We start from the raw sequence: 12,483 nt of genomic DNA, 5'->3' as shown, positions 1-12,483 counted from the left end.
AGAGACAGAGAAAGAAAGCAAAACCTGAACCAGAGACTCACTTCACAATCCCAGAGGTCACTAATCTCTATAGAGACTGAAGACTCTCGTCTCCACAGACTTCTGTGGTATGTTCTTCCATCTCTATTTCTGCATGATCGAAGAGGAAAATGAAAAAGAGGATCTACATGGAGACCAGCTGGAATATATATTTCTCCCTGAGGGAAGTTCAAACCTTAGACTCAGATCAGAAACACCCCCTGGAGGTAGGGGAGAACAACGGGACTTCCAGCTAAAGACCTTTGCTCCTGCTCCTATGACAGGGCTCAAGCACTAAAACTCCTCCCTTAGCAAACAGCTCTGCGCCTGTTTGTCAGGTTCTGTGTGAGAGCAAACTGAACACATGCAGGATCCTTCTCCTGGAGAGCTCATCAACACAGAAGGTAACTGAGTGGAGGCAGAAAGTGAAGAAGTTCTGAGAAGTCCTAAGTCTAAGAAACAATATGATGTTTGTGGAGATGTTTGGCTTCTCTGGAGGAAGCGGGATGATCAGTATCGATCATGTAAGAAGAGCATTGGTCCTCAAATATAGAAGGTACTTAGTAACAGGGACAGATCAGCGGATGAATGGACAAATTAATAGATGGATAAATGGATGGATGGGTGGGTGGGTGCTTGAATGGATGAATAGATAGATAGATAGATAGATAGATAGATAGATAGATAGATAGATAAACAGATGATAGATTAACAGACAGACAGATAGATGGACAGATGGGCGAATGGGCAGATGGATGGAATGTTGCATGGGTGAATGAATGGATATTTTTAACGGCAGAGAATACAACAAGTAAAAGAGAAGTAAGGATAGAAGTAGAGAAAACACACTCACAGTAGAGAACACATGTACTTAGGCACTAAATCATAGTACATTCCAAATAGCTATGTGGAGAATGCAAATTTGGTGCAGTAAGAAAAGGCTGAAAAAGCTGTGGGGCCCAGTCATGAGCACCTTGTGATTACACTGGAGAGTTCTGGACTCTGGGCTGAAGGCATGTCAGATGGGACAGATAACAGCAGCATCCATTTAGAAAGCTCACAGGGAGGGCATAACATAGCCTGGCTACGAGTGAAGGCTATAGGTTTAAAAGAAGAAAAATGGCTGGGCCATGGTGGCGCATGCCTTTAATCCCAGCACTTGGGAGGCAGAGGCAGGTGGATCTCTGTGAGTTCGAGGACAGCCTGGTCTACAGAGTGAGTTCCAGGATAGCCAGGACTGTTTCACAGAGAAACCCTGTCTCGAAAAACCAAAAAAAAAGGGAAGAAAGATGAATCAGCAAGCTACGGGACAAGTCCACCACAGGAACAGGAAGAACTAATCAATGACAGCAGGGTGGTGGAAACAGGATGGACTTCAGAACTTCAGAGCCGTGTGGGAAGTTCAGATAACAACACCTGGTTACCAGAAGGATCCACAAGGAAAACAGAGCCCCAAAAATGTCTGGCTTTCTGGAAAATTCAAGAAAGGACAGTGTTGACAGAGCGGATATTGTGTGTAGTCTGGCATGCTGAACCTGAAAAATTTAAGAGATCCTAAAAAGAAAATCAGAGGTCAGACTTAGATGGTCCAATCCAGTTCAAGGAAGGTATCAACTTGGAAGCCTACACTTAGAACAGCCAAACAAGATCTAGAGAACACATGGAGAGGAGCACCTCCAGAGAGAGAAGGCAGACTGGCCAAAGGGCTTCCTAGGAAAGGCAGGTAACTAACGACTAAGGAAAGGAAAGGCTTGAGCTTAAAAGGCAGCCAGAAGGGAGAAAAGAAGAAGAATGACAAAGAAAAGAGAGCGAGAAACAGCCTCAGATCTTCCTTGATTGTAAATAACCTCAGACCTAACACGCATGCAGCAGGTATGGCAACCAAGTGATCAGCAGCACTGCTCAGTCAGATGTAGTGTGGGTCCTCAGTCCTGCAAGGACACAGGGTGGTGACTGGAAAAGAGAGAGAGGTTTCTAAAAGGCTTCAATGAAGATCACAATCTAACCACAGCAGGATAAAAAGGACAGGGACCGTTCTGTGGAGTGTTCTATCAGAAGACTGGAGGAAAGAAACCAGAGAAAGGAAAGCTGAATTAACCATAGTGAGTTCCCCAAAGCAGGGGAATCGGGACCACAAAGACAGGAGAATGCAGCTTCCCGCTGGGGGGAGGGGGATGCAAACCACAGGGAGCTTCCAGAAGGTGAGAAAAAGTCCCATGAGTTTTAGTCAGGGTCTCTGCAGAGGCTGTAGAGTCCAAGTCTAAACACAATGACACATTGCTCTACTACGCCAATGCTCAGTGGCCACTCGAGGAGCGAGGAGTGGGAGAGGACACAGAAGGACACTGTGGGTGAGAAGACCTAACAGCAGGACCAGGCCAGGGACCGGCACTGCACTGCTAAGTTTGGATATTGTGTCTCCTATCTCTCCTCAAAGGCTCATGTGTTAAGGCTGGTCCTTTGCGTGGTATTGGGCAACGGTGAGAACTTTAAAAAAAAAAAAAATGAGGTAATTGGGATATCAGGGTCCATTCTCAGAAGGAATTGTGGAATCCCAGTCTCTGGCATCCTGTTTCATAATGTGACTTCCACACATGCACACACTGCCATCTATGAGCCCTCTGCGGGGCTCTTATCAGGACCTGTGCAGTGCTTTTGGGATTTTCAGACCCCAAACGATGAGGCATATAAATCTCATTTTTTTTTTTATAAAGTTAGTCTGTCTTATGATAGTAATACAAAATGGACGAATATCATTGCAAACCCCGCAGTGGTGGGAAAGTTCTGGCATTTGTGCACAGAAGCACCAATGCATCAACTGGGTAACATCTGGAGCATTGTCGAAGATGAGGGTCAGCTAAGGAGACTGCTGTTGATACAGTGTTTAGGCCATGAGTCATAAGAGGCAAGCTGAGCAAGTGACGGGCCTAGGGGCCTGGAGCCCGGAGAACAGCAGATCAAAATAGGAACACACGAGCAAAAGGGCAAACTGAGTAGAGGCTGTCACCAAAGAGTGGATGTCTAACTTCAAGGCTTCGCTGCAGAATCACAGGTCACTCACTGGCAGCCCACAGAGCCACCGCCAGCTCTGGGACCCAGACAAGCAGACTCTCTGGGCCTCAGTTTTAACTTCGTCACTTTACACTAAGACGTGAAACGACCTGAACTTTATAAGAATTATTCCAGATCCCAACAGAAGAAGCATGTAAGCAGGACAAAAATCAAATGATTTCAAAGCTTGTCTTTGAAACTGTGACTTCCCAGCATATCAAGCAGGAGGCAATGGAAATAAGTAAAACTCAAGTCTGAATTGCCTACTTAGGAGATACAAGATAGTTGATGAATTATCAAGACTATATAGGATGGATATTTGAAAACTACCAATCTCAAAAATCAAATAAATATGTAATAAAATAAAAGTGATAACAAAATGTAAGGTTGGAAAACTAAACTAAAGGTAAAAAAAGTAAGAGAGAGAGAGAGAGATAACAAAAGGTAAGGGACCAGACATGGCTCTTTGCTGCACAGTCTAATGATCTGAGTGTGATTCCAGAAACACAGAGCAGAAGAAGCAAACTGACCTTCAAAAGTTGTCCTCTGACCTACACACACACACACACACACACACACACACACACACACACACACACCTGTGGCAGTGTGAATGAAAATGGCCATAAGCTCATATATTTTAATGTTTGGTCCTATGGAACTGTTTTGGGAAAGATTAGGAGCTGTGGCCTTGTTGAAGGAGGTGTATCACTGGGGATAGGCCTGTCTGTCTCTCTGTCTCTGTCTCTCTCTCTCTGCCTTTTGTGGATGAGATGTTAAGCTCTTTCCAAAGCAACAGAGCCGTAACTACAGAAAAGTAGCTAAGATAACAATGATAATCATAATTTTCTAAATGGGTGGTAAATACATAGGAAAATATTCAATCATCACAGAATGAAATGCCAAATATTTTTATGTCACTTCACAACCGTTAGCCTGGCAAAGATTGAATATGGCCAGTGGGGTCACTAGCTCAGTTCTTACAGAAACAAAGGTTTCTGTAGCAAATGTGTTAAGCTAGGCGGTGGTGGCTCACGCCTTCAATCCCAGCACCTGGCAAAGCCAGGCGGATCTCTGTGAGTTCAAGGCCAGCCTGGTCTACAGAGTGAGATCCAGGACAGGCACCAAAGCTACACACAGAAACTCTGTCTCAAAAAATCAAAACCAAAACCAAAAAAAGAAAAAAAAAAAGTGTTAAAATGTTCACTGTGGTATTGTTTATCGTGGCAAAGAACAGAAGCAATCTAAATGTTCAGCAATAGGAGAAGAAAGGAACTTATAGATTATTCAAGGAGAAAATACTAAACATCTCTTAATATGAAGGCAATAAATCCACAGGCATCTCAGTGTGGCTGGACTCCAGAACAACACTTAGTGGTGAGGCACCATGCAGAATCATAGGTGAGAGTGTGAGGACATGCATCCATATCTTTAAAACACACAGTCATACTACATACTGTCCATACAGAAATGCAGTTAGGATATAATGATATGCATGAAAATAACAGTAAGAATGAGTGATGGTCACTTTGGGGGAATGAAGGGCTCCAGAGGGAACTGGGGATGTGGTTCCATTGATAGAGTGCTTACCTGGCATGAACAAAGCCCTGAGGTCAATCTCCTGCACTACACAAACTGGCCTTGGAGCACACAGCTATAATCCCAGAACATAGGGTGGGTTAACCAAAACTAGGGATGTATGAAAAAGCCTTATATGGACACCCACTAGTTAGTAAGCTAACTTCAAAATATAATTTAAAAAAGAGTTCAAACAGAATTACTGTGCATCAGAGGACAGACAATGCCACTCCTAGAAGACATGGGTTATTAAATGAAGGGTCAAGAGCCCCAAGAGGTGTCCAAAACAGCACAGGCTATTGCCACTGCCCTTGGCCACCCACCATAACTGCATGCTAAGACCCTATTGCTGAATATGCCACACGATCTGGCTGCAGGCCATAGCGAAATCAAACAGACTGAAAACCATCCTCCCCACTGGCTAGATTTCACAGTTCCAGGGGCAAACTTCTGAGAAAGCAAAGAAATCATTGTTCTTGTTGCGTGCTGGGCCCTGCATGAGGGAATATGGACCTGGCAGGCAAGATGTACCCACTGATGCCATAGTGGCATGTCAATCACAGGGTAACTAACTGCTTTCTGGTTGGATTTGAGGCATGTGCCACAGGAGAGAAATTCATGTCTGATCCTGTAACCCCACTCAAAAGCCCAGAGCTACAGGAGGTCATAGGCCCTATTATTGTTTTGATAAATGGTCATGTTGTCATTGCTTTCTAATATTTATGTTTATACACAGGCCTAGACTATTCTCCACCTTGGTCAAAGAAGCGTGGACAATCAGTCAACGCTGAGATGCATGACCAAGTCTAAGTGCTGAGCATTGAGACTGAAGGTTGAACCCGAAGTGGGACATCTTTCTCCACCATTACCACCACGGCTGAAGGAACACGGTGGAATAAAAGAAAGAATGCAAGAGCTGGAGAATGGGAAGTAGGGCCTTGCCCTCATCGGCTCGCAGCAGCAGTGATGACCTGCACAAGACCGTCACAAGAGCAAGCCAGCCGAAGTCCCAGTGTAGGTGAAGCCTGTCTCTCCAGGCCCCACTGCTTGCTGAGGAGCGACCAGCAGCTGACCGTTGCTGGAGAGGGAAAGGCACTCTTTTCTGAACATGTGGCCACCGGTACACTTACTTCCCATGTTCCAGAGGGTGGTCCCACACCCGTGCACATATGGGTGGCACTAATCAGACTCAGTGGGTTATCAAAAGAGATAGAACACACATTATAGAAAGGGACATGTTGGGAGCAACTTGGGGATATAAGTTGGAGAAAGAAATGGGGTGGCTATGATCATGTTTTATAGTATAAATGTATAAAATTCTCAAAAATAAAGAAAAATTATATTTTTTAAAGAAACAAAAGAATGTGGACTTTCAAGAAAGTTTTTCTTTCACTTAAGAAAAACATTGGGATGCATTAGGTTTGCACTTTTTCATGGTTTTAAAGTTAAAATTACTTTTTCCAATCAATCAGCCACATAGCTTCTTAACTCCAACCGGTGGTCTAGAAGAAGAAAAATAAAACTAGCTAAGGTAAGGGCTTGAGTGGGGGGAACCTCCGAGTGTCTACAAAGTGCTGCGGTTTCTTGACATCAAAGAGAATTCGGAGTTGTGAGGGTCAAGTAAACTCCCTCTGTGGAGCATGCAAGGACTCTACAAACACCCATCTCACCTCTCGCATGTGCCTTTTCAGGTGCATGTACACACTCTGTCCAGTTTTTCGAAAATGCCTTTCAACGTGTTCCCTTCCAAAGGCCAAAAATGTATTCATGCATACATAGAGTCCACCTTCAGAGTTCTAGAAGAAAGAGATAGGGTACAAAGTTACCAAGGACACCTGGCCAAGCCATCAAGATACAGACAACTGGAAGAGGAAGAAAGGTAAATGATTAAGGGTCAACCTCAGCAAAGGGCTACAATGGTTCTTGGTGTTTGCCAGAGCCTGAACAGCTGTATACCCACCCTGGCAGAGCACCATGCATACTGAGTACAGTCTGCCAGAGCCACAGCTGCACACCAGGGAGCACCATTTATGAGTACAGTCTCAGACCTAGGCTCACACCCCGGTAGAGCACCATGTTTATTGAGTACAGTCTGCCAGAGCCTGAATGGCTTCACACCCACCCCGGGAGAGTACCATGTTTATTGAGTACAGTCTGCCAGAGCCACAAAGGCTTCACACCCATCCTGGTAGAGCACCATGCATACTGAGTACAGTCTGCCAAAGTCTCAAAGGCTTAACACCCACCCCAGCACAGCACCGTGTTTATTGAGTACAGGCTACTTTCACCTCAGATGAGATACTACAGGCTCTTAAAAAAACGTGTATGTGACATTTCACATAGGGCGAAGGAAGGGAAACAGAAAGGAGCTATACATTACAGCATGCCATGAAGCACATCTCAACTTTCAGTTTGAGTGGAGCTTCTGGGTTCATGAGTTTCCAGAGAATTCACTAAGAAGAGAGACCTGCCCTTACCATGGGCTGCAGCAGCCAATAGGCCAGGGCTAGATGGGATAAAAGAGGAGTAGGAAGAAGTTCTGTAACACACTCATTTTCTCTCTGCTTCCTGAATGCAGTGAGGTGAGCAACTCTGTTCTGCCACACCAGAGACCACAGCAATGGAGCTGGCCGACCAAGGACTGAGACCTCTGAAGTCATACGCCAGAATAAATCCTTCCTCCATTAAACTTTTTCTCAAGTGTTTGTCACAGAGACAGAAAGACTAACAGACATGCCTGGTATGCTGTCCAAGAGAATATGTAATAACTACTTTTGTTAGCCACTTCAAGTTATTGATTAATATTTCCATTTCATAGTTTAAAAAACTAATCATGAGTCACTTTCCCCAAGTATATACAGCCTGCAAGTTTCAGAGCTAGATTTCAATCTGTTTCTCTTTTTCTCTCTCCTTGCCACATTTCAAAACACATAGTTATTTCATCAGAATGAAGCCAGGACTGACGTTCACATCCAAGCTACCTGACTTTTTGTCTCATTTTCATATCTTCTTCTCTCACTTTGCCTAACAGCACCCTCTGAATACTTAGTCTACTAAATTACCCAGCCTTTCTTCAAGGAGGTGGATCCTGTGAGACCACTGTCAGCCCCCCCCAAAGAAAATGAGAAAAAGATGCAACAGGTACACAGATGCATGCAGTAAAACACCCATGTATGTAAAATAATATAGGAAAAAATAAAAGGAAAACAAACCTGAATGGAAAACACTCACCAGCCACTAACATCAGGTGTATACCTGTACATCTGTGAGTCCAGCACTCGGGAGAGTGAGGCAGGAGGATTGTGAGTTCAAAGCCAGCCTGGGCTACAGAGTGAGATCAAAGGAAGGGAAAGAGGGAAGAAAAGAAAAATCCTTTAAATAAAGATAACATTCATCTGATCAATACTTTAGAGAAACCTTCAAATGTTTTTCTTTTAAGTAAACATGATCTCTAGCATAGTTGTACTCCATAAATAAAAACATACAAATATAAAGATACCATATATACATATAATATCTATGATGATCATTAATTTATTACATCAAGCATTATATTGTGATCAGGAAAAAAAAACACTTCCATTTGCTCTCAATAAAATGTTAATTCAATTAAAGAATCTAAACTGTAAGGTATGGGGCCGGGTAAGTGATACATGGAATCTGTAACAAAGGTCATGAAGGAGCCAGCCAGCTCTGCAGCTTGATGGGATCTGAGAACCTTGGGCTCCATGTTCTCCAGAAACAATGCCTTGGTAACTCCCATCTCATGAGGCTGCTTAAGTAGAAAAGAGAAAAAACACACCAAAGAGCTTCCTGTGCTACAAAACATTACACAAATGTTGGCTATCCACTGCTATGAGGTAATTAATTCTGCTACTAGTGCAGTCACTCTATAACTGGGGAGATCAGCAGAAGGGAGATGAAGCAATTCTCACGGCCATGCAGGCCAGGGCCAAGAAATAGTCATCAGTCAGAAAGGAAAACGCAGGCAAACAGTGAGAGAAGAGAGAAATTGGTAAATGGAAGAAGGAAAATGCTATATTATAACATTTTCCTAAAGACAAATATATAACTGCTCTATCATGCATATTCAAAAGGATGGCCAGGCTAATCTTTGATAATCTATTAAAGCCATCTAACAGTTTATGTTTGTTTGTTTGTTTACTTTCTAGTGTATTTGATAGAAATTTAATACACCAAGCACTTGTGGCATTGTCCCAAAGTCCATAATCAAACAGAACAACCCTGGACGAGAGAGAGAGACAGAGAGAGAGAGATGGAGGCTGTCATAAACATCCACAGACGTCTTTCATCTGACACACAAGACTGGCCTCTAAAACAGGAAGTGGCTGCTGTGCTGCTGTGAAGGTGCTTCATGGGGAACTTGTCAATAGGTGCAAAGTTCAGGGCACACAGGACCAGAGTGCTCTGTCAAAGCTCCCCAGCAAACAGTCAACAAGAGTCCAGTCTAATGAGCTACGCTCTCGGCCCCCTTGCCTCACTAATGTCTACATACTGGTCCCAGCTAGACAGTGTCTCACGTCTCTAATCCCAGCACTCAGGAAGCTGAAGCAGGGGAATAGCCACTAGTTTAAGACTTAGACTACAGTCAGTTTCAGGCCAGTCTGAGCTACAAAATGATACTCCATCTGTCCTGGGTGGGTTTTTATCAACTTGACATAAGCTAGTTATCTGGAAAGAGAAACCTCCATTGAGGAAATGCCTTCATCCAGATTACCTGTAGGCAAAAGTCTGTGGGGGAGTGCGTGCGTGCGTGCGTGAGTACATGTGTGCGTGCAGGCCACTCCCGTGCAGGTGGTCCTGACTTGTATGAATAGGAAGCAGGCTGATCAAGTCATGGGGACCAAGCCAGTCAGCAGCACCCCTCCACAGCCTCTGCTTCAGCTCCTGCCTCCAGGTTCCAGCCGTAAGTTTCTTCCCTGAGTTTCCTTCGTGATGGACTACGATGTGGAAGTATAAGACGAAATAAATCCTTTCCTTCCCAAGTTGCTTTTGGTCACGGTGTTTTATCACAGCAATAGAACCCCTAATTGACACAGATATTAGTACCAAGGTATGGGGTACTGCTATGAAAGACCAGATTTGCATTTTGTGGAGAACTGTGGGAACAGTTGGGAATTTCATGCTAGAAAAGCCACTGAGTGATCAGATTTAATGAGCTATTGTGAGAACTTAGAAGATAATGCCCTGAGTGGTGCAAATGATAAAGTCCTGGACGGGGAAGTTGCAGAGGGAGGTTTTGAGAGTCCCTTAAAAGCTTTGTCAGGGTCACTCAATATTTTGAGACTTAAGAATCTGTGGTACTAAGTCAGTTGGGGCTGAATAATTAGCTGTGATTAATAGGAGACCAGAACCACTAAAGTGATTCTTTGCTAGGAGGATCAATACTAGCCAGCTGGGGCTGAAGACTTAGTTGTGCTTAACAAGAGACCAGCATCCTGGAGGTGGCATCTTCTGTGAAGTGTTTCCTCAGGTCATCACTCAGGAGCTGTGGTCCAGAGGCAGCCGAGGATGTACCCCATGCTGGCAGCTACTCTTGGTAACATGTAAGAGTCTCTCAGTAGGTACCTGTTCTTGAAGGCTGGAGAGCAGCTGAGGCTTGGCATTGTGAGAAGCTAGGAGGGGCCACTGGTGGAAGTGAGGCCTCCATTGCAGTAGAAGCCCCGGGATTGGAGTGGCCATGGAGAGCAGCTGAGGCTTGGCACCATGTGGCAGGCCAGAGACCCTGAGGAGAGCCCAGGAGAGGCTTGGTGAAGCTGCAGCCCAGGTGCAGGGGAAACACCAGCATTTTGGAGATGCCAGTACCATAAAAGGGCCATCGAGGACAGCAGTAGCTGTGGAGTGGAGCCCGCTGAGGACGGCAGAGCCCGAGACCTGCAGCTGCCCAGGCCTTTGGAGCCCAGAAGACCATGAGTCCCAGATGGCGGACGCAGAGCTTCACACGGTCGGACTTCGATCTTGCTTTGGTTTGATGGCTTTGGTTCATGACTGTGCCCTGGTTATTCACTCTTGGAATAACAAAATACTTGTTTTGATTTTAGAGAAATCCAGTTATGAGACCTTAGATATTTTAGAGAAACTTGGTAAATTTTAGAGAGATTCCAAAGTTTCAGAGAGACTCTAGAGTTGTAGAAATTTTTAGAGAGACCTTGAAATTTTTAAACACTTTAGACTTTTAAGTATTAAAATTTTTAAGGACTGTGAGACTTTTAAAACTTGGAATGCTTTACACTGTCCTATTAATGACATCTTGGCAACAAGAAAGGAAAAGCTACGGTTTGACAGTGATGTGTTTTTGTGTCAAGTTGACAAAAGGTCAGTTTCCTGGTTTTTTGTTTTGTCAGTTTGACACAAGCTAGAGTTATCTAGAAAGAGGAACTTTTATTTTATATTTTAATTTAATTTTACATATAAGCCACGGATTCCCTTGTCCCCGTCCTCCCCGTCGTCGTCGTCGTGTTGTGTGTGTGTGTGTGTGTGTGTGTGTGTGTGTGTCCCGCCTTCCTCCCAGCCCATCCCCCTCCTGACCATTCCCATCTCCTCCAGGGCAAAGACTCCCCTGGAGATTGAATTCAACCTGGTAGACTCAGTCCAGGCAGGTCCAGTCCCCTCCTCCCAGACTGAGCCAAGTGTCCCTGCATAAGTCCCAGGTTCCAAACAGCCAGCTCATGCACTGAGGACAGGTCTGGTCCCACTGCCTGGATGCCTCCCAAACAGATCAAGCCAATCAACTGTCTCACTTATCCAGAGGGCCTGAGGGAACCGGATGCAGAGATCCACGGCCAGGCCCCAGGTGGAGATCCAGGAGTCCAACTGGCGAGAAAGAGGAGGGTTTGTATAAGCGAGAATTGTTGAGACCAAGATTGGAAAAGGAAAAAGGAACTTTATTTGAGGGAAATGCCTCCCTCCAGAGGGCCTGTAGGCAAGTCTTTGCGGCATTTTCTCAATTAAGACTGGTGTGGAGGGCCCAGCTCCTTGTGGGAATGCCATTCCTGTGCATGTGGTCCAGACTTGCGTAGGGCTGGGCAGGTCGCGTAGGGCTGGGCAGGTCACGAGGACCAAGCCAGTCAGCAGCACTCCTCCATGGCCTCTGCTTCAGTTCTGGCCTCCAGGTTCCTGCCTTGAGTTTCTTCCCTGACTTCCCTCAGTGATGGTCTATAACGTGGAAGTGTAAGATGAAATAAATCCTTTCCTCCTTAAGATACTTTGGTACAGTGTTTTAACACAGTGACAGATACCTAGGACATTATATATATATATAATAGGTATAGTCAGAGCATTGTTTTTTCAGTCAGCCCTCAATGACATGTGCTCTGAACAGCTTCTTTCAAAAATCATGACACATTGAGGCCAATAAAGTTCCCCCATTCACTTGTAGCAAAGTCCAGAGATAGCTGATAAGAGCGCCTAGCTCTCAACCTCTTCTTCTCATCGGCTAGCTAGGCCCTCTCCTCCAAGTCTGCCACCAAGGAAACCTGGAGAAACATCTGCCTCCACACTACCTTCAAGCCAACTACATCTGGTGAATGAGACGTAAATAGGAGAATACGAGGGCAGAACGCAGAAGCACACCTTTTAAAAAAGCACGGCGGTGGTGGTGCACGCCTTTAATCCCAGCACTCGGGAGGCAGAGGCAGGCAGATCTCTGTGAGTTCGAGGCCAGCCTGGTCTCCAAAGCGAGTTCCAGGAAAGGCGCAAAGCTACACAGAGAAACCCTGTCTTGAAAAACCAAAAATAAATAGATAGATAGATAGATAGATAGATAGATAGATAGATAGATAGATAGATAGATAAGCACGGAAAACACTGGCAGGC

General features: G+C 44.8%; 1 protein-coding gene across 2 annotated transcripts in view; it reads right to left on the bottom strand.

Moving 5' to 3' along the window:
* Window positions 1-12,483, bottom strand: part of Usp13 (ubiquitin specific peptidase 13) — a 123,710-nt gene that overhangs the window by 92,083 nt on the left and 19,144 nt on the right. For both annotated transcript variants that reach the window (XM_028872663.1, XM_028872665.1), the window contains exon 2: window positions 6,318-6,443. In XM_028872663.1, the coding sequence (XP_028728496.1) occupies window positions 6,318-6,443 (126 nt within the window). The remainder of the gene's footprint in view (window positions 1-6,317; window positions 6,444-12,483) is intronic.

Source organism: Peromyscus leucopus, chromosome 6 (assembly GCF_004664715.2).
Source record: "Peromyscus leucopus breed LL Stock chromosome 6, UCI_PerLeu_2.1, whole genome shotgun sequence".
NCBI lineage: Eukaryota > Metazoa > Chordata > Mammalia > Rodentia > Cricetidae > Peromyscus > Peromyscus leucopus.
Note: the sequence above shows the minus strand (reverse complement) of the source record. Positions and strands in the feature narration are given on the sequence as shown.